Raw genomic sequence first — 21,314 nt, 5'->3', positions numbered from 1 at the left:
CTCTCCCTTTTGATTCTTCAATTTGGTGGTTTGGTGAGTCTAGTTCTCACATTTGGTTGTTTTGGTGAGTCGAGTGTTCACAATTTGGTTTCTTCTTTCCTTTTTTATTCTTCTGATTGCATTGCACTTTTTCCCCTTTTAATTCTTCTGATTGCACTTCTCCCACTTTTGATGATTCTTTGGTTACTCCTCTATTGGTTCTTATTATGTATGACCTTCTCTCTATTGGTTCTATTGTTTGGATGGTTCTCTATTTGATTGGTTGATGTTGATGGTTATTGCTGCTCTCTCTACAAAGATAACTCACTTTGGCTGGTTGTTGCTCTCCATTGGTTTTGCTGACAGCTGATTAGCTGATTTAGTTTATTTTTCTGAGATAATTTGTAACAAGCTTAAATATTAGAAGGGTAATGTTAAAACTTCATATATTTAGTATGTTTTTCGTATTTTGTTTAACAAACTCACAATGCTTCTTGTTGACTCATTGTAAGTTTGAGGGTAGATGTTAGATAATAAAGTATTGAACTTAAGTTATTGGACCTTTATACTAGTAAGTTAGAGTCCATTAGTTTTATTATATATTCTCTTATAACCTTTTGTAATGTTAAGTCATTGACAAGCTATTGATAAATCCTAGCCGTCTTTGTTGTTCTTACTTTCTTTATTTTGCATATGTATTGTTAACACTTTGAACATGGATCTCATTGATAATTTTTTTTTAAGAAATCTTGTGCTTTTAACATGTATCTCATCGATAAAAAAAAATAAAAAATACAAAAACTGGCACGAGGATACCTCCTCTAATAAATATTTTTTTGTCTCTCACATATTCCTTTCATAACAATAATCCTATTCAAAACACTATTCAGACACTAAATATAAAAACTTCTCTCAACTATGAATCAAATCGTAGGAGTTTAGTCCTTAATGCTAAGTCTAATATGTATTGGGTCTGATAAACACTTTTAAACCATATATTATATCCAATATGACTTAGAACAATATTAGCTTTTAATTTTATATGCATTAGTTTTGTGGCTTCAGACTGCATAATACTTCCACCTAAATTTTAGACCCACTCGGGGGGGTACTCCTTACATTAATCCTGCATATTGTTAACAATATGAAGGTGGTGATTTGTTTGGCAGTGTGTTCCTTTGAACTTTCAAGTCTAATAAGATGGAAAAGTCTTTTTACCATTGTATTCCTGGTCAATGTCCCAAAAAGACGGCAATCGGAAAAATATTTAAGGTTCCGGACAAATGCAGCTTTTAATATGAACAAAGTGTACTAGTGGGAGAAACTCCGGACACAATCATGAATGAAGATAAATATTTAGACATATACACGTAAAATGTAAAAATTAAAAAAGAAATAAAATAAATGATGTTGATTGATATCATCTAATTATTTTTGTTTTAAATTTTTTCATTTGATATGAATGTGCTTAAATATTTATCATTTGCGGTTGTATATGTAGAAGAGTTTCTCTTGCAAGTGGTTCATAATGATATAGTTTTTTAATTCACCCAAAAAAAAATGATATAGTTTTTTAAATTATTCAATTGATTAGGTTCGTCTCATGGATCTTGCACGGATAATATATACTTAATTAAACACACACTCTTCTTGTTTAATTTAACATTAGGCTTAATACATCCTCCGGTCCCTTAACTTATTTTAATTTCCCAGCTTAATCCCTTAACTATTAAACGTTTTAATTTGATCTTTATCTATATTTTTGTCATCGATTTGGTTCTATTTTATTAATTTTAAATCTCTCAAAAAAGAAGACCATTGGATAAAGGAGGTTTACCATATCTAACCGTGTATCACCAACACCTAATTTATTTTACTTAGGGTTAAATATGTTTTTGGTCCCTACATTTTACGCGATTTTGAGAATAATCCCTACATTTCAATAAATGTTTTTAAAATCCCTACATTTTTCTTTCGTTGGTGCAATTGGTCCATGCCTTCAATGTCATATTGATGAAACACAAGCCATCATAACAAGTTCAAACCCACCCCACCAAATCTCCACCACAACACCTTCCACACCCGCAACAACAAACACTTTTAACGATAACATCATCGCTTTCGACCTCCAAATCTTTCCATCTAAACCAACATATTTCATTGGAAATGTCACGAACACCGGCGATCCGCATCTACGACATTGCGGAGAAAGACCGTGGTGAAGTTCCCCGCCGTTTTCCGGCGAGATTGAACCACCAACATTGACATCACGTTAGAAATTTGACAACAGGGACTATTTACGCTAACGGAGGAAAAATGTAGGGATTTTAAAAACATTTATTGAAATGTAGGGACTATTCTCAAAATCGCATAAAATGTAGGAACCAAAAACATATTTAACCCTTTTACTTATTATCATCTTCGTCCTTCATCATCATCTTCATATAATCCTCATCAATCCTCATCATCTTCATTAAAAAAACCATTTTTTCCTTTAAAAAATTCACCATTTCAACTTCAACAAAAAAACCAATCTAACTAAATCTAGAATGCAAAATTCTTTGAACATTAAACAAACATCAACACTTCACAATGCTTTAAACTTAAACAAGCAGATTGGCGAAGAAAAAAACAACTCATAGCAAATCTTCACTAACCAAACAACATGTCAGTAATACTAAACAGACAAAAGCAACCAACTTTAGCTCAAAAACAATCATAACAATCAACTAAAAATAAAAGAATATACTAGAACAAGCTAAATCCAGCTAAAAAAGTCTCTTAAACAAACACAGTAACAAAATCACAATAAAACAAAACCCAAAATCAAGTTTCAGAATCATACTTCCACGATCGAGCAAAACAGTAGTTGGAAGAGCACCAGGCTTAAATTTAAAGGAAAACCCAGACTCATCAAACTCTGTACAACCCTTTTGATTATCCTTTGGATACACAACGTCCCATCCATACTACCACCGTATTGAGGTATCCCAAAGTTACCAATTGTACTGTCGTATGTTCCTTTGATACTATCCGGTGAAGTGACCCTCAAGTTGTTCTTCTCCACCACGAATTTCGCCATTGATGAAGGCGTCAACGATAGTAACAGAAACCCTAAAAATAAACTCATTGGAGAAGAACTTTGAATTTTCATGATTTATTATTCTTCTGCTAATGGGTTTTCGATTTCCTGAAATGGGTTGGTTTCAGAAATTGATTTTGTTATGGAGAAGGGATCAAAATTGCAGCTTTTGTTATTAAAAGGAAATAAATAAATAAATAAAAAGTGAGATTTATTGTTGTTTTTTTATTTATCGTTGTTTTTTTATAATGTTTGAGAAGGAATAGAAAAATGATGAAGTTGTAGTTAAAATGATGAATTTTTGAAAGAAAAAAAAAAGGTTTTTTTAATGAAGATGATGAAGATTGATGAAGGCTATATGAAGATGATGATGAAGGAAGAAGATGATGATAGGTAAAATAAATTAGGTGTTGGTGATACACAGTTAGATATGATGAACCTGCTTTATCCAGCGGTCTTCTTTTTTAGGATTTAAAATTAATAAAATATGACCAAATCGATGAAAAAAACAAAGATAAGAACCAAATTAAAACATTTAATAATTACAGGATCAAATTGAGAAATTAAAATAAGTTAAAGGACCAGGGGATGCATTAAGTCTTTAACCTTACTAAACCAGCTAATATAAGGAGAAAACAGTGTGCCCCACTTATAAACATTGTGTGCCATACTCTTAATATGCTCTCATTGACTCAATATTTGAACATCTAGAACAAGATCGAAGTGGTTTGATAGCGATGACAAATAACAAACATTCAAACGAAAATGAATTGATTCAAATATCATTTTAAAATTTAGATTGAACTTCACTTAATCTTACAAGACATATTTATAAAATGATGCTTGCTTCCATTAATAAACACATGTTCAAATTTTATCCCATATAAATTTAAATCATAAGATAAATTTCATCCTCGTATAAATCATATAAGATGGGTAGAAATAAATAGAACTCACTTTCCTTCATAATTTCAATTTTTAGCAAATCAATCAAATAATTTAAGTCCCAGAAGAATGGATCATATGAAACGAGAAAAACAAACAATCATAATTTTTAAAGAAAAGAAATGTCAAAAATATATTAAATCAATTGGAACATAGTACTACTAATATTCAAAATAAGAAAACGAAAAATCAATTTTATAATAAAAGTCTTAAAGTAAACTTTTCTTGTGTGGGAAAAAATAATATAATGTACAAATTGAAATTGTTACCACCAAATGAAGATATTAATAAGAGAAATATCATCTCATCCACCTATTCTACATATTTCATATATGACCCCACATTTAGTCATTTCCCTAAATAAAAATGCATGATGTCCTTGTCTTGCGACTTTTGAGACAACCAACCAAAGTCCTTAAATAATAGCCTCATCAATAAACACCCTTTGACTCACTCACTCCTAAATCTTTCTCTTTTCTTTTTTTTCTTTCCTCCAAAATGGATCCAACCCATCCACAAATCTATGAAGTTCCTCCCTACCTTCGTGTACACAAAGACGGAACCGTCGAAAGATATGCCGGCATTGCCGTCGTTCCTCCCGGCATCGATCCTCATACAAACGTTATCTCCAAAGACATCACAATCATCCCAGAAACCGGTGTCACAGCAAGACTATATTCTCCAAACAATTCAACTTCAGAAAAGCTTCCATTGATTGTATACTTCCATGGTGGAGCCTATTGTATAGCTTCATCCTCCGACCCTGTTTACCATAACTCCCTCAACAAACTTGTAGCAGAAGCAAACATCATAGCTATCTCGGTTAATTACCGGTTAGCACCGGAACATCCACTTCCAGCCGCTTACGATGATTCTTGGGAAGCAGTTCAATGGATTGCTTCACATGCTGCTGAAAATGGTGAAGAGAATGATTATGAAAGTTGGCTTAAAGAAAAAGTTGACTTTAACAAAGTTTTCTTGGCAGGTGATAGTGCAGGTGCTAACATAGGAAACTACATAGCCTTAAAGGATCATAATTTCAATTTCAAGATTTTGGGTCTTATCATGGTGAATCCTTACTTTTGGGGTAAGGAACCAATTGGTGAGGAAACAAGTGATGATTTGAAGAGAAGAATGGTGGATAGATGGTGGGAATTGGTTTGTCCTTCTGATAAAGGAAATGATGATCCTTTGATTAATCCGTTTGTGGAAGAAGCACCAAGGCTTGAAGGGTTAGGTGTTGAAAAAGTTCTTGTTACTGTTTGTGAGAAAGATATATTGATAGAAAGAGGTAAACTTTATCATAATAAATTGGTTAATAGTGGTTGGAAAGGAACGGCTGAATTATATGAGATTCAAGGGAAAGATCATGTGTTCCATATTTTCAATCCTGAGTGTGATAAAGCTAAGAGTTTGATTAAACGCATAGCTGTTTTCATCAATGAATAGTAAAGTTTTTCAATAATCCAAGTATGTGTTTGTCTTTGTGTGGAAGCATATTATTCATTAATAATAATGAGTTGTGTTTTTGTGTTTAAATACTTTAGTTTAATCATTCGTGAATAATAATAGATCTATCTAATTTGAGCTTCTCATTTTTCACTGTTAAAAAGTTGTGAATTGCCTGTTTCCAACCAATTGGTTTATGCTTTATTAAAGTTTAAATGAAAAGAAAGGGAGATTCATTTGTACATATATAATGAATCTCAACTACCATAACATCTTATTTAAAAAAAATACTACCTCCATAACATCTTTAGACCCTACATATATAAAGAGCCTGTGTTAAGCCATGAATCCATTTCGTAGTTGTTGTAAAGGTTAAGCAATACTTCTCTTGAAGCCCATTCTTACTATAATTTAATAGCCATGGCCTATGAGATGATGATGTCAACTAAAACCATGGATTAGAAATAAGAACCTAAAATAAGAACAAGGATCAGAGTAACAAAAAAATATATAAATACCAAAAAACCATGACATAAGCTCTATTTGAGGATGGATCTCTCGATCTATGCAATTTGGAAAACCCTTGGATTTATGGCTTATATTTCCAAGGTTTTACGCGGATTAATCAAAGACTTTTTTTAGCATGTAGTGGTAGCTGTAGCAGATACAATAGACTACAAAGGATGACTTACTACAAATAAATGTATAGGGGTTTGCATAAGAAATTGCAAACAAATAATAAAAAATATAAAGAAATTGTCAAATTTATAGGAGTTTATATAAGAAATTTAGGGGGATTTACATAAGAAATGCAAAAAATTTGGGCCGGCGTCCGGGCTTGCCGGACCTTAGAACCGCCACTGTCTAGAGTTCAAGACCTCAAAGAAAAAAGCTAAAAGTAGAAGTCGCATCGACAAACTTAAGTAACGGTAGACGATATTTGATGTTGCATTTTCGATCTTAGACTCATGATAGACTTTTTAAATATGTGCATGCATTATAAATAGGCTTAATTAATGATTTGGTCCCTTAAATTATTTATTGGTTACATTTTGGTCCCATAAGTTATTATCATTACGTTATAGTCCCTTAAGTTATCTTCCGTCAACCAAATAAATCCACACCGTCGAAACCGTTAACACAATGTCTAAGGTGGATGCACTTTACAAGTGGTGCACCAAAGATCTCATTAATTTGATTAATATTCACCGTTTGATTTTTTTCTTGAAATCACAACCATTAGATAATGGATGTCTAATAAATCTTTTACGGTGCACCACCAACACCTAAGTTTTTTCAACTTTCTTCATCTTCTTCCCTCTCCTCTCCTTCATCTTCATCCTTATCTTCATACATTTATATAAAATTTTAAACATACCCAGAAAAATAAATTAAAAAAATAAAATAAAAAATTGGGTCCAAAATTGAAACAACAAAAGTAAAATTAGATCCTTTTATCATGCCCACACCATCTTCTTCTTTTCCTGCGCCCTTCTCTATCTCTTCTGTTTCGTCCTCTTTTTTTCTTTTTGTTCCCTCCTGATTTGAAAATCAAACAGCAACAACAACAACACACAAAAATCTCCCAAAATCAAAACCCCTTTTAACTCCAAACTTTCAATTTCGTTTTTTGTTTGAGATCTAAAATTAAAACTTTATTTTAAGAATACCAAAATTCTTGTTCACACTAAGTTTATATTTTATTATGAGAGGTGAAGATGGTTTTTTCTGGATTTGTTGTTGTTTGAGAACAGTGGAATAAAAAAGGGTTGAATTTGGAACTCTACTCTCTCTCTCTCTCTCTCTCTCTCTCTCTTGATCTATTCCTGATTTCTTTTTCTTTTCTCTCTCTTTTTTTAATTGACAATGATGATGATGAAATGAAACAAAAATTGTTGATTTTGGTTTGCTACTTTGTTGATTCTGTGTTGCTGATGTTGTTGTTGATGTTGTTGTTGCTATTGTGGTTGATGTGTTTTTGATGATTACGAGAATTTGGAGAAATATTTTTCTGGTTGTTTTTCTTCTGAATTTGCAGAAATTGTGATGCATTGTTGCTGTTGCAGTTGATTTGTTGATGATGATGACGATGAGAATTTGGAGAAACTAACTTTCTCAATTCGGAGAAATTGTAATGTGTTGCTGCTATTATTGATGATAATGAGAATTTATTTTTCGATTTTGTTTTTGTTGGTATGTTTGAAAGTTGTTATGAATGTATGAAGATGGAGATGAAGATGAAGAAGAGGCAGAGGGAAGAAGGTGAATAAAGGTGAAAAAAGATAGGTGCTGATGGTGCACCGTTAGAATTAGTAGACACTCGTCATCTAATGGTTGTAATTTCTAAAAAAATCAAATGGTTAATATTAAACAAGAGTTAACAGTTCTGACGGTGGCGATTTATTTGGCTGACGGAAGATAACTTAAGGGACCAAAACGTAATGTTAATAACTTATGGGATCAAAATGTAACCAACAAATAACTTAAGCGACCAAATCATTAATTAAGCCTTATAAATATGATTGATAGTGGTTGCACCACGGCCATTTCTATTCTTGAAAAGTCATTAGAGTATTTCTTGGAGGACCATATTACTTGTCATCCCTAGAACAAGCTTGTTCTCTTTCCATTTAATGCACTCTTCATATATATGACTTTCAAATAATTGAGGTAGCTTATGATTTTGTTCTCCATGCACAATCCTAAGATTCGATAAACCACTGCTAAAAAAAATATTACCTCAATCTAAATAGACAGACACTCACATTTTAAGGTTGTTACTCTTGATGTTTCAACTTTTTCTTGTACTCTTGATATACACCACCTCTTTTAAATCCAACCCAACAATAAATTTTAACTTCTTCACTTCACCTCGAACTCATGTCAACATCTCGTCTCGTCGTGAATTATAGGCAACAATCAATACCATATGCAACTGTAGGTACAATCTCGACTTTTGCATCAATGTGATGATCCACAATTAGAGTTGTTATTTTAGGTTTCAAATAATCTGGAGGATTGAGATGAGCATCTACATTTGAAACAGTGTATAAAATTTAAGAAAATTGGCATGCTTATGTAAAAATGACACTCAGATTCTATATTTTGAATTGAAATTTGAATTCTTTGGATTGTAGAATCCAGATTGTGCCAATATAGAGTTTCTTGATGTGAAAGCAATGAAAATGATTAGTAATCAAATGAAGAAATTAATTTTTAGAGTCACATTATATAGTTATAGAGAAATTTCCTAAAAAAAATAGGGTGCGGGAGAAGGTGATAGGTGGGAAAAGTAATCCCCCAATAACTCATGATAGACAAACTGTTTTTAAGAAGAGCGAGACTAGAAAGAAACATAAAAGTGACTTTTCGCACTCCCATTTTTTCATTGCGCTTTGATCCTTCCCAGACTTTAGTTCAGAAATGAGATGTACTTTTTATTGTATTAATTTTTTTTGTTAGCTATTTACTTTTGAACAATTTTTTTATCTGGAAATAAACTTCAAGAATGTAGTATGGAAAAAATTGGGTATGAAAAAATGCTTTCAAAAGACATTTATGATCGGTCCTCGTCCTCGGTGTAGCTGGTGATCCAACACTCATCGCAGAAGTTAGAATACACAATTTTGTTGCAGAATAAATTAACCTAGGCGTATATATGAGTATATATGACTCACAATGTGCCCAAATCACGTTCTCTATGTAATAACTGGCCTAAATATGTTCTAATCACAATTGTTTTATTGGGTGAAACTAGAGTTTAGAACTCATTAATATCTACCTAATAAAATTTAGATTATTACAATTACAATTTGGATATATATATGATCATATTTAAAGTAAATAGTCTTTCATATAGGGTTGTTTGTTTTACATGAAAGTTGTCTTCGTATTTATTACTAGGACTTGGGAGAATTGTAGTTGTTTGTAATTTTCACCCACAATATCATCGAGATAAAGAGATTACTAAACTAATAGCATTGTCAAAAGAATTGCAGGTTAAATTTAACTATTTGGTTTAGAGAATATCATTAAATTGAATCTTACAGTTAATGAACAAACAATTACACTTTTTCTTTATTACATCAATAGAGTACAATGCATACTTTAAAAAATAAATGAAGTTAACAAATTTTGTAAAATTACATTGAAAGAATGGGAATTATGTTAAGGAGAAAAACTAAGAATTCAGAAGCAATGAGGAAATGTTTCTCTATATCAAAGCTTTATTATTAGTGTGAGGGGATTTCAACTCTCGGAGCCTCCTCTCTTGAGAAAGTATTTTGGCAAACCTGGAAAGATTAAAACAAATGTTTAGTCATTTAATCACATAATTGTCTATTAATTATAATGAAACATGTTTTGTATATATTTACCTTTTGAGGGCATCTTCGTTGGTTTCTCCCTTTTCCATAGGCTCAAACATACCATTCTCTAAATTGACCTTAGATACTGGTTTCTTCAATAATTTGTCACCAATTTGGCAAAGTTTTTCTAAATTCTCTGTCGTGGAAATATCAACCGAAGAATCTGTACCGGTCAATGTATCATCCTGCATTTTAATACACAATTAGCTAGTTAATAAATTTATCTTTGCATAGAACTTATGTTAAACAATTTCTACATAAACTCAAAAAACATACAAATTAGTGTTTACATATGTGGGGAAGATAATAATTGTACCTGTATCCTTAGGTAATTATGTTGTGAATTAAGTGCTCGAGTGACGGCAGCAAGATGGAAATCAACCATATCAGCTGATGATTGACTAAACATGTCGATTAAGGGAGTCGAACCACCGTGAGTTAACCAATCCAGCAGACCCCATTTTGCTGCCATTTTCGCATTGAACTTTTGTTCATTCTTGGGTGTCCCAGTTCCCAGTGAGATTATCAAGAAACGGCTATATTCCATTGGCTTGATGGCATAGAAGTCATTATTCTGATTAATTATCTGATTTGTTACTTCATTCATAGCCACTAAAGTCTGAAATATCATCATAAAAAACAAAACTAATTAGTGTCACAAGTTTGATTTCCAAAAACAACTAGTTATTCAATATTTATCGTATATATACCGGATTATTTGCACAAACACCTCCATCAATAAGGTTGAATTCATGTGTGTTGCCTTCTGTATCTTGGTTCTTGAAATTGTAACCTGGAAGATAAGTAGGTGCAGCAGAGGTGCTGATACATATGTCTGAGAGTCGAGCATCCATGCATGGAGTTTTCTTGATCTTATAAGATGAGAAAATAATTGGTTGCATTGTTTTTATGTCAAATGTGGGAATCACAATATTGGTCAGCGTCTCGTGCACACGAATTTCCCCCAACTTCTCCCTCACCACTTCGTGAAGGTATTTCCCATCATATTTTGGTCCTACCAATGATCTGAACAATTTTCCAAATGATCCAAACAAGTCCCTGCATGAGTTCAATCGGCACAAATTATATAAGCATATATTGACTATTAGATTTTAATTTTTTTGACAGAATGTGGATTGTTTGAATAGACAAAATATGGTGAGTACTTTTGTTGTGGGAAGATCTTTGGAGAATGCTCCAAGTAAAAGGGCTTGATATCCTTGGCAGCAAAAAGTGGGCGCTTTTTATCATTCGGAGCGCTTAACATGGCAGTTACAAGACCACCTGTGCTTGTTCCTGTAATCACATCAAAGTAATCTGCAAGCCTAGCAGATTCACCGTCTAATTCTTGAAGTTGCGATTCAAGGAACTCGAGGATAGTTGCGGGAATAATTCCCCTAATGCCGCCACCATCAATGCTTAGTATAGTTACTAAGTTGCCATAGGTAGGAGGCTGAATCTGTAGAAGTGATGATTGTGTTCTCTCCATCAAATATATGTTTGGGAATTAAGTTGAAGTTTGGTCAGGGAATTAAAGCTGAAAGTTTTTATGAATATTAATTTGTTGCAGAAATAGAAATATTTATGAAAGCAAGGTAGTAGGATTTAGTTGGTTTGTTAGATTAGATTGCATTCTACTATAAAATTGTATTTATAGGAGTTTTTAGATTGCATTGGAGAGTATGGCATGGATATATGATGTTGACTGTGTCTCAAACTGTCTCAGTCAAAGATGCGCGCGTGCCTTCAATATTATATTATGTCGTCTCTGCTATGGTCCAAAGACTGGTTCAGAGTTACTTGGTTTTGGTATTATAAGGCAAACCAAAAGGGATCAAAAGTTTCAGAGTATATAAGAATTATAAAATATTTTTTTAATCTACAACATATGCCAGAAATTTAAGAAATTATAAAATATATCTCAAGTTAATTTGTCGAACAAATATAAGAATTTGATTTATCGGTCTAAACTAATTTTTAATAGTATAAATCACCAAATAGTGGTTAACATCCCAAAATTAACATTTTAAGCACATCAAACTCATGGTAAAATAGCCGTCAGCATTAAATGGTTCAAATGTAGGGGGGGCTGCATATCAAAGTGCAGGGAATTTGTTTTTTCATGATTTCTTTATGATATTGTGGTCAAATCAAAGTCAAAATTGAATTCTCTAAAACATGTAAGAACTTCGTTTGAAAGAACGAAATTTTAATTTAAATAAAAATGAATCTAATTAAATATACTTTTGGTTAGCTGTTAAAATGGACTCTCTGATCTATTTAGGATTGATCGTAATAGACTTCAGACTTTATCAGATTGAGTCAAAAAGACCTATTAAATATAAGCTTTATAAAAAGACTCTACTCGATCCTAGCCTTATACACGCCGTGGATTAAATGGATTTACCCTTATAAAAAAATAACTTTTTTTTATTGTTGTAAAAAATTACGTTAAAATAGTTCAACAAAATTTCTTATAAGTAATCTTTTTAATAGATTTCTTCAAAAAAAATATTTTTAATAGATTTAAATACTACCTATAACAATAAAATTGTAAACATTTTTTTAAACTAAAACGAAGAGGAAAACAATTTTAGATAAATTACGCATGTTATGGTTGTAGATATTTATATGTTCGACATTTTGTAATTTTTTTTTGCAACCGTTATATGTTTGACATTTAAAATTATAAGAAACAAAACAAGTAAATACATTTTTTTTTTATTTCTTTTATATATGTGTTGATTCATTGGATTTTTCACTTTTATTTTTTTCTTTAATAATCAACTAAGTAAGGAATTATTAAAAGGAGAAAACTTAAGTACAATTCCTTGGATGCTTTTTATACGGTTCTTAACTAAATTCACCATAATTTCCTCAAATCCATAATTTTCTCAAAGTTTGTTAAATCCATACGCAAAGCACTTAAGGAATTGTACCTAAGTTTTCTCCTTGTTAAAATAATATATAAAACTTTTATGATTTTTTTTGTTATGCGGGCTAAATGGGCTACCTCCTGTGGCCCGTATAGGTTATCCCAAATGGATTCCAGACTTTTTAGGATCGTGAAAGCCTTACAAAAAGAATTTTGCTCTTTACCCAACACTTTTTACTATTTAGTGGGAGAGAAAACATCGCCAACTTATCAAGAATTATTTGGAACCGTCAGATCTAGGAATTTTATACAATACATGGGTAGCTTGTAAATAATAAGTTGGATAAAGGAATAAGTTTGTAAGGGTGTGATGTTCTCGAAAAATTGTTTGTCAAGACAAGTAGCATTTCCGTTTTAATAAACTCTCTAAATATTTTTTGAACCGAATAAACTCTCTTTAATAAACAAGTCCTATTATCTTTCAAAAAAAAAAAATAATAAACAAGTCCTATTTATTTATTTACATAAATAGACTAAACATATATGAGAAATTTACAACCATTTATCAAATGTAGCCAAGTTTGTAAGGACAATGCATAATATAAGCAAGGTATGAGGTTCGAACGCCAGGCACCACCAAAAAAATCCAGCCAAGTAGCTAGTTTAGAGATCAAAATTTTCCTTAAAAAAAAAAAATTAAAATTTAGTTTATTTGGTACAAAGAATAACATAAATTAAATATTTTTATTATAATGAATTAATAGGAAAAATACGTACACCTTTTCTTTACATCCATTGAATCCAACACAAATTATAAATACAAAAAATAAATGAAATAGACAAATAATTATATTAAGTCCCCTAAAACTAGCTTAAGGACAAAGAATATTCATGAACATAACGAGTGGGTGGATTTGTCTCTATATCAAGGTGTTGTTAGTGTGAGGGGATGTCAATTCTCGAAGCTTCCTCTCTTGTGATAGTATTTTTGCAAACCTGCATGCATTAATGTTGATATTTAGCTCATGAAAATACATATATAAAAAATTTCTACATTTTTTTTTGAGGAAAAGTTTTACAATTTTTGTTGACCATAAATATAATCATTGAATGACCATAATATACCTTTTGAGAGCTTCTTGGTTGGTCTCCCCATTTTCAATAGGCTCAAACATACCATTCTCTAAATTGACCTTAGATACTGGTTTCTTCAACAATCTGTCACCAATTTGGCAAAGTTTTTCTAAATTCTCTTTTGTGGAAATATCAACCGAAGAATCTGTACCGGTCAATGTATCATCCTGCATTTTTAATTATGATTTTAGAATTGAGAAACGGTAAATGCAATTTTATATATATATATATATATAAGTTATGAAATCTAATTACCTGTATCCTAAGGTAATTATCTTGACAATTAAGTGCTTGAGTAACAGTAGCAAGATGGAAATCAACCATATCTCCAGAGGATTGACTAAAGATATCAATTAAGGGAGTGGAACCACCGTGAGTTAACCAATCCAAAAGACCCCATTTTGCTGCCAATTTTGAATCAAACTTTTGTTCATTCTTTGGTGTTCCGGTGCCCAATGAGATTATTAGAAAACGGCTATACTCCATGGGCTTGATGGCATAGAAGTCATTATTCTCATTGATTATCTGCGTCGTTACTTCATTCACGGCTACTAAAGCCTAGAACATTGATCATCACCAAAAACAAATAAAACTAATTAGTACAATATTATAAAGTTGAATTTAAAAAAAAAAAAAAAAAAAAACTTTGTATGTAACTTTTATTATATAATTATTTACCGGATTATTTGCACAAACACCACCATCAATGAGGTTGAACTCACGTACGTTGCCTTCTGTATCTTGGTTCTTGAAGTTGTAACCAGGAAGATAAGTAGGAGCAGCAGAGGTACTGATGCATATGTCCGAGAGTCGAGCATCCATGCAAGGGGCGTTCTTGATCTTATAAGATGAGAAAATGATTGGTTGCGATGTTTTTATGTCAAACGTGGGGATCACAATATTTGTGAGTGTTTCATGTACACGAATTTCCCCAAGCTTCTCCCTAACCACACTGTGTAGGTAATTCCCATCGTATTTTGGTCCTGCTAATGATTTGAACAATTTCCCCACCGATCCCAACATGTGCCTGCATAAGTTCAACCATTAATACAAATTATATATATTTATCAGATACATAAGTTATTCAATGAACTTAATGCACCAGAATAAGTGCAATTGGTTTGAATATGTATACGTACTTCTGTTGTGGGAAAATCTTTGGACAATGTTCCAAGTAAAAGGGCTTGATATCCTTGGCAGCAAAAAGTGGACGTTGTTTATCATTTGGAGCACTTAACATGGCAGTTACAAGACCACCTGTGCTAGTTCCTGTAATCACATCAAAGTAATCTGCGAGCCTAGCAGATTCACCGTCTAATTCTTGAAGTTGTGATTCAAGGAACTCGAGAATAGTTGCCGGAATAATTCCCCTAATACCACCACCGTCGATGCTTAGAATAGTCACTAAGTTCCCATAGGTAGGAGGCTGAATTTGTAGAAGTGATGATTGTGTTCTCTCCATCAAATATATGTTTGGGAATTAAGTTGAAGTTTGTATATATGTATATATGTTTTGTTTGAAGATGTGATTGTTATGAGGAATGTAAAAGAAATCAAAAAGCTTATGAATATCAATGAATTGTTTGCACAAATAGAAGAGCTAGAACTTCAGTTGGGAGTAGAGAAATATTGAACAAAAGCAAACTAGAATATTGAAAGTATTTTAGGTTGTTGTGATGATTGCATTCCTTAAAGTTCTCTATTTATAGGAGATTTTAGATTGCATACGATCGAGGTATGTTGCCTAGTCAGGTAAAAGTGTTGAATGCTTACCAACTACCAAGTCCAATAGCAGCAATCATGGCCTCGTACACGTTGAATATTCTGCCTTTGTGGTCTTACAAGTATAACTAAGGGGAAAAAAAGGAATGGAATAATCAATGCCCTAGACTTTTACCTTTTTTTCCAAACGAATAATTTCTACGAAGGTGGGGTTCTCAAATGAGAGAACAAATATAAAACAGTCAATCTGCTATTTTATATATTAAAAATCATAGCAATTTGGAGCTTTCTTTGAAAAAACGTTCCTTGTCTTTTTGGGTGGCGGGGTTAAGTTAGGAGTTAGTAATGTTCTTAACCGTAAGCTTTTTTTTTCTTCTTAATTTTAACCTAAACCCTATTAAATTTACTCTTTTAACTAACCCTATTTTCTTTGTTTAAACAAATCGGACCTAATCTCCTATTTTCCTATCAACCCAAATCGATCATTTTCGTAAACAGATAAACATATATCAAAATTGTTTCCTACCTATTCTCATCACTTCCCTTCGCCAATGCTCTCGGTTCCGGCACCACCCTTGCCGTCGACTCCATCGCCACCGTCTATGGCTTCATATCATCACAACAAACTCATAACATCAGTTGCTACCGCGACGGTCAGTTCTTTCTCTATCTCTCTCTACACGATCTGTTGCCCTCACCATAGCCAACCTAATTGGCTTCTGATTTCCCTCTTTTTTTTCCCTTTAATGAAACCCGATGCATATGTTTTTTTGGTAGATCTGAAATCACATCTTTTTTAATTTTTGGTTGACGTTATTTTCATTGTATCGCAGCTGGTTGTTTTTGTTGAGATTAATGGTGGAACTGAAATTCCTTTCCGTCTCAGTAGATAGGTAGTTTTGGCCACTGCTATTGATTTTACATGGATTTCTTTTAGCATAATGTTTCTTCAATTTTTCAATTCAAACTATTTAAATTGGGGATCCTTTGATTTTGTTTATCCCACAACAAGTTTGGCTGTTTTCATTTTTTCTTTTGTTCTAACTTATCTCTCTTTTGTTCTCTGTTTATGCGACTACGCCACTTAGACCAGAAGTCTCTTCCTTCACAGATTTTGTACTGATAAAAAATCTAATGTGGATTTACTATGATATGACATTAATTTGATGTTAATTTGCTATGTCCATGACTAAGTCATGATTTAGCTTCATTAATTTTCTTCTTATTTCTTGAGTTTTTTTAAGATGCTTCTTAGTTATTGAATTAGTTGTAAAGAATTGGACATTAATTATGTAGTGATTTTTTTAGATTCTTGGCAACAGATATGTATTTGGGAGATGGGAACATTGTGGCAGTGCTACAACAACCGGTAGGTGAGTTCTGCAGGGAACCAGGTACTGAAGTTCTTTCCATTGAAATTACTCTTATTTAATTGTACATGTTTAGTACTCCAAGCTCCTAAAACACAATGATGATTCAACGGATTTGATATTTGGTATGATTGCTATCAACTATTACTAAATTCAATTGGATTAGTTTTTGTGTTAATACCTGCAATGATCTTATCATAAGATTTCGTGCATAGTTATAAAAAAGGAAGTTATTCTACATAATGCAGTTGTATATAAGTTTTATTGTTTATGTAAGTATGTTAATTTTTTATTAATTTTTCCTATCTCATTGGAATGAAGCTTTAGTTTGTCTTATGTTGTTATGTTTCTATCCATTGAATAAACTCCTACACAATTTCCACTTCACCCGGTTTCTTGGGATAAACCTTTGATTGAGCAGGCTTCATTGTGACATGAAAGATTGTAAACTTCACTACTGTCTTCTAGAGTTAACCTAAGAATATAAAACTCTACTCTTGATATTAAGTGGGATAAGCAAATGGTTTTATGGCCTTAGTGATTTTTCTGCTTGGAGTTTTGTGGTTGCCCATTAGCAGGTTTGCAGAATTGTTAAGGTCAGTTTTGTTTTCTTCAATTTGGTTTCAGATGTTATGGCACAATTATGTATTTTTTTTAGCTTTGCTACTCCAGTTTTGCATCTCTTTATGTTGAAGTCATTGTCGTAATATGAGAATGATGCTTGATTATATTTTGCTTTCTTTAGTCTTTAGATATACATAGATGAATAATTTGGAGGCTTATTACTTATCATGTTTTTTGGTTCCTGTAGGAATTTTGGAAGTTGTTTTGATGTATTTTACTTTTTCACATGCCCTGAGTTTTTCATGTCTCGATAGAGAGAAAATATACGATAATAGAGTATGTTGTTTTTACCCTGGAATATCACAACCAAAACCTGGCATAATGTGGTCAACTAAAGCTATATTTGATGAGATGCTCTACATGTTTTCTTTAATCTTATTGTTTTTGACATGTTTTCTTATACAAAAAAGGCGAAGTCAAGTCATGATAGTTTGGTCATTTTGCCTTTGATTTAGCCTGTCTTCGAGTTGGAGTTGCTCTGTCTGAGTAGTGTGTTGTAGCTTTTGCAGTGTTGATATATGCATACTGTTTCAGGATTTTGGTTGTTGTATTGTATCTTCAGTGGGGAGTTGATGTATCAATCAAGAGAGACGTGGCTTGCAGACTATCCATATCACTGTTTTTCAGCTTGCCGAATTCATTTAGACTGTTGCTGTATTTTGTGAGAGGTGCCTTATAACTGTGCAACTCATGCTTCTCTGTGGCAGAAGTTGCCTCTGTATAGTTTGCTGAGTTTAAGTGATCAAGTTTCTTTCAATTGAGGCAAATAATGTGTCTTGATGAATTTTTTAGTGGCTTTGGTGTTATAACACTCTTTTTCCCTCATTGTAATGGTGCAAGTCCGTGACCAACTTATTGGTGTTGAATACTTATGTAAACTATAGTTATGCTGAAATATTCTAATACATTAATTTTACAAACTATATAAAGAACAACCATCAATTCTCCTAAAAAAAGTCATATTGTTTTAAAAATAATTTAAAAATAATATAAATGTCTTACATGTTAGTCACAACTAGCAATTTAAAAATAATTTGTCCAAAAACAATCTTCATCTATCGCACGGGTGAAGTCTAGTGTTTATAAAAAATATGACTTACATTCCATGCAATTTGGATATATCCTGAATATACCTAGTAAGCACATTGACAATCATTATTAAGATGGCTAAAGTCCACTTTTCGCCCCTTAAGTTTTCAAATGTTGCGATTTTGACCCCCTATTAAAAAAATGGCAAAAGTGATCCCCTATGTTTAGGGAAATATGCTCTTTTGACTCCCTAACATAAGGGAAATATGTTTTTGACCCCTTATCTTTACAAAAAAGTTGCGATTATGACCCCTTTTCTAGGACACGTGGCATCTTCTGAGCAATTTTGGGATGAAAGGGGCCAAAATTGCTTTTTTTTTTTTAATAGGGGGCCAAAATTGCAACATTATGAAACATAGGAGACGAAAAGTGCACTTTAGCCTATTAAGATCGTATAGTTTGAAGTTTTATAAGTTTGATATTTTCTATTTTAAAAAATCAATTTTTTTAATTGTCACGTCTAAATTCAACCGTCATCAATGAATGTATATATCTAAACTACAAAGATTTTTTTCAACATTTTTTTGTGTGTTAACATCCATTCCACTTTTAGAGTGTGTTTGGATGGGGGAATGTTTTGAGGGAATGTAATGTTTTGAGGGAATTCAACTACTTTGAGGTGAATTCTTGAATTCACCTCAAAGTAGTTGAATTCCCCCATCCAAACATAAACTTAAGGTAATTTGAAGTTCAGTGGATTTTGTCAAACAGTTCTTCTTAAAAAAAGTTTATTAACAGCTTGAGTTTAATTATTTGATTAAATCATTTTCTAATTTATGTTAAAACAACTCATTTTCTAGTTTAAGCTAAAACAACTCCTTACAAATGGTAAGTTCTACTTTAAACTAGATTCAAATCACATTAGACGCTCAAAAAACAAAGATAAAATAACGTGTCAAACAAAATCAAGGTAAATAAACTTGCAAGGGCTTCCCTTTAAATTTAATTCTTAACGCTACGCCAACACAAAGACTTTGTAAACTTTTACGCTTTGTTTGTGAGTTTGGAGGGGAAGAGAGGGGAATGGTTTGAAAAAAAAGGAAGAAGCAAGTGGAAGAAATAGATAAAATTGAGAGAGAAAGACTTTAGAGGGTTCATTTTTTTTCCTTCATAATACAAAACCCTCCTCATTTGGGGAATTCTACATATGAGTTTACTTAAAAGGATGAACCAAAAGTGAAGATGAAAAACTTTTAGAGGAATAAAAGTCGAAGAAATTTTTTAAAGGGACTAAAATGAATAGTTGATATATTTACAGTTATAAGGACCAAAAACTTATTTAACCTTATTTAAAATACCAACATTAATCTTGACAAAAAATAAATAAATACCAACATTAATTTAGTATTTTTATAAAATATTTATTTATTTTATATACGAGAGTTCATTAAGGTATTTACAATGTGGTCGTAGTGGATTTGTGCTTATATTCACATGAATGGATTTTTATCTCTCTTTACTTTGAAATTGATATATAAAATTAATATGATAAAATTTTAAAAACTCGTCAAATGTTGATAATTTTGAAGCCATTTTGATTGCAAAATTGTGATATATTTCAAACTCTTGGTCATTTAATAACATGCCAATACTGGTCATTTGAACCCCATACTTAGGCATAATGAAGGTAGTTGATTGAGATAAAATTGTTTATATTGATATGAACAAGGTCATCTATATATGATATGGGTAATTTTTAAGTGAGGGTTATTTTATAAGGGAACTTCTACTGTACATTCATAAATTAATGATCATTTTTTGTGAAATAAATAACTATTTATCAACATTTATATTTTATAGAACATCATTTCATAAGAAAAAACATAATTTCATTGTTTATAAGAATTTTAGTAATATTTTTATATATTATCGTAAAAAAATAATCAATGTTCTCAATTATGGGTGATAAAAATTCAAAAAATATTAATTTTAATTCGTTGACACTTTTGATGAATAATATTTAGTTATTATAATTATAAATGATAAAAAAAATATTATTTTTTTATCAAAAAACAACTCATTTAACTATTAATTTAAAGAGTGAGTGTACCGGTACACTCAAATATATTGGGTGTACCGTATAATTTGCCATTTTATAATTTTGGAACAAAAAGGTAATTGTGAAAATTTGGGCTATGAGATGCATTTGCACCCTGTTGCATAAAATTAAACCAAGAATTTTATAAAGAATTAGTTAGGTATTTTGTTAAGTAAAATCGTATAAAAAATGAGTGCAACCGTGTGTTTCGAATGAATCTTCCCCATTTATGCATGCCTTACCATGCTTTTTTTTGGATTAAATATGCATTACTATGGTTGACACGCAACGTGATAACCCATTTGCATGTTTTTTTTTCTTCTTCTTCCTTTTCGGGTCAATATGACAGTTTTCAGTTTGGCAGACGATGAAAATGGCTGATTCCTTTGGTGATACGTGCAAGTTTCCAAAAATTATGGATAAAAATTCGATTAAATAGTCGATTCAATTCGATCACAAACAAAAAATAATAGAAAATTGATCCTTAATACTATCTTTATATTAGTGATAAATTAATTCCTGTTAGATTGAATTGGACTACAAAAAATTGTAAGAGATATTCAAACTATCTTTACTCAAAAATAAAAATCAAATAACAAAATTTCATATTGTCTGGACTTTCACAAAACTGATATTCCTA

The 21,314-nt window shown here is 31.7% G+C and overlaps 3 protein-coding genes and 1 long non-coding RNA gene across 6 annotated transcripts; 2 read left to right on the top strand and 2 right to left on the bottom strand.

Moving 5' to 3' along the window:
* Positions 1–4,373: 4,373 nt before the first annotated feature.
* On the top strand, positions 4,374–5,547 carry LOC11435184 (probable carboxylesterase 2). Its single transcript, XM_003602968.4, has one exon. It carries the CDS (start codon positions 4,505–4,507, stop codon positions 5,453–5,455), a length of 951 nt encoding a protein of 316 aa, XP_003603016.1. The 5' UTR covers positions 4,374–4,504; the 3' UTR covers positions 5,456–5,547.
* A 3,939-nt stretch (positions 5,548–9,486) lies between these two features.
* On the bottom strand, positions 9,487–11,434 carry LOC11421429 (patatin-like protein 2). Its single transcript, XM_003602967.3, has 5 exons — positions 10,989–11,434; positions 10,533–10,881; positions 10,139–10,441; positions 9,832–10,007; positions 9,487–9,747 (listed from the first exon to the last, which is right to left on the bottom strand). The coding sequence occupies exons 1-5, from the start codon at positions 11,309–11,311 to the stop codon at positions 9,669–9,671; spliced, it is 1,230 nt and encodes a 409-aa protein (XP_003603015.1). The 5' UTR covers positions 11,312–11,434; the 3' UTR covers positions 9,487–9,668.
* A 1,988-nt stretch (positions 11,435–13,422) lies between these two features.
* Positions 13,423–15,489, bottom strand: LOC11429843 (patatin-like protein 2). The gene is made up of 5 exons (XM_003602966.3): positions 14,971–15,489; positions 14,510–14,858; positions 14,087–14,389; positions 13,823–13,998; positions 13,423–13,693 (listed from the first exon to the last, which is right to left on the bottom strand). The coding sequence occupies exons 1-5, from the start codon at positions 15,291–15,293 to the stop codon at positions 13,618–13,620; spliced, it is 1,227 nt and encodes a 408-aa protein (XP_003603014.1). The 5' UTR covers positions 15,294–15,489; the 3' UTR covers positions 13,423–13,617.
* Positions 15,490–15,799: 310 nt separating this feature from the next.
* On the top strand, positions 15,800–18,467 carry LOC11421428 (uncharacterized). Of its 3 annotated transcripts, XR_005645322.1 has the most exons (3): positions 15,800–16,206; positions 16,387–16,446; positions 16,862–18,467. It is a non-coding gene; the product is annotated as an uncharacterized lncRNA (long non-coding RNA). The 3 variants fall into 3 exon arrangements; XR_005645323.1 differs by lacking the exon at positions 16,387–16,446 and having other exon boundaries at positions 15,817–16,206; positions 16,876–18,467; XR_003010424.2 differs by lacking the exon at positions 16,387–16,446 and having other exon boundaries at positions 15,827–16,206.
* Positions 18,468–21,314: the final 2,847 nt, after the last annotated feature.

Source organism: Medicago truncatula, chromosome 3 (assembly GCF_003473485.1).
Source record: "Medicago truncatula cultivar Jemalong A17 chromosome 3, MtrunA17r5.0-ANR, whole genome shotgun sequence".
Lineage (NCBI taxonomy): Eukaryota > Viridiplantae > Streptophyta > Magnoliopsida > Fabales > Fabaceae > Medicago > Medicago truncatula.
The sequence above is the reverse complement of the archived record's forward strand: the minus strand, read 5'-3'. Positions and strand labels throughout refer to the sequence as shown.

Coding starts and splice junctions, on each gene's coding strand:
- LOC11429843 (XM_003602966.3), bottom strand. CDS start 15,293: ATGGAGAGAACACAATCATCACTTCTACAAATTCAGCCTCCTACCTAT. Junction 14,390..14,509: donor GTGTTTGTGCAAATAATCCG/GTAAATAATTAT, acceptor TCAATGTTCTAG/GCTTTAGTAGCCGTGAATGA. Junction 13,999..14,086: donor ATAATTACCTTAGGATACAG/GTAATTAGATTT, acceptor TTAAAAATGCAG/GATGATACATTGACCGGTAC.
- LOC11435184 (XM_003602968.4), top strand. CDS start 4,505: ATGGATCCAACCCATCCACAAATCTATGAAGTTCCTCCCTACCTTCGT.
- LOC11421429 (XM_003602967.3), bottom strand. CDS start 11,311: ATGGAGAGAACACAATCATCACTTCTACAGATTCAGCCTCCTACCTAT. Junction 10,008..10,138: donor ATAATTACCTAAGGATACAG/GTACAATTATTA, acceptor ATTAAAATGCAG/GATGATACATTGACCGGTAC. Junction 9,748..9,831: donor AACGAAGATGCCCTCAAAAG/GTAAATATATAC, acceptor TAATCTTTCCAG/GTTTGCCAAAATACTTTCTC.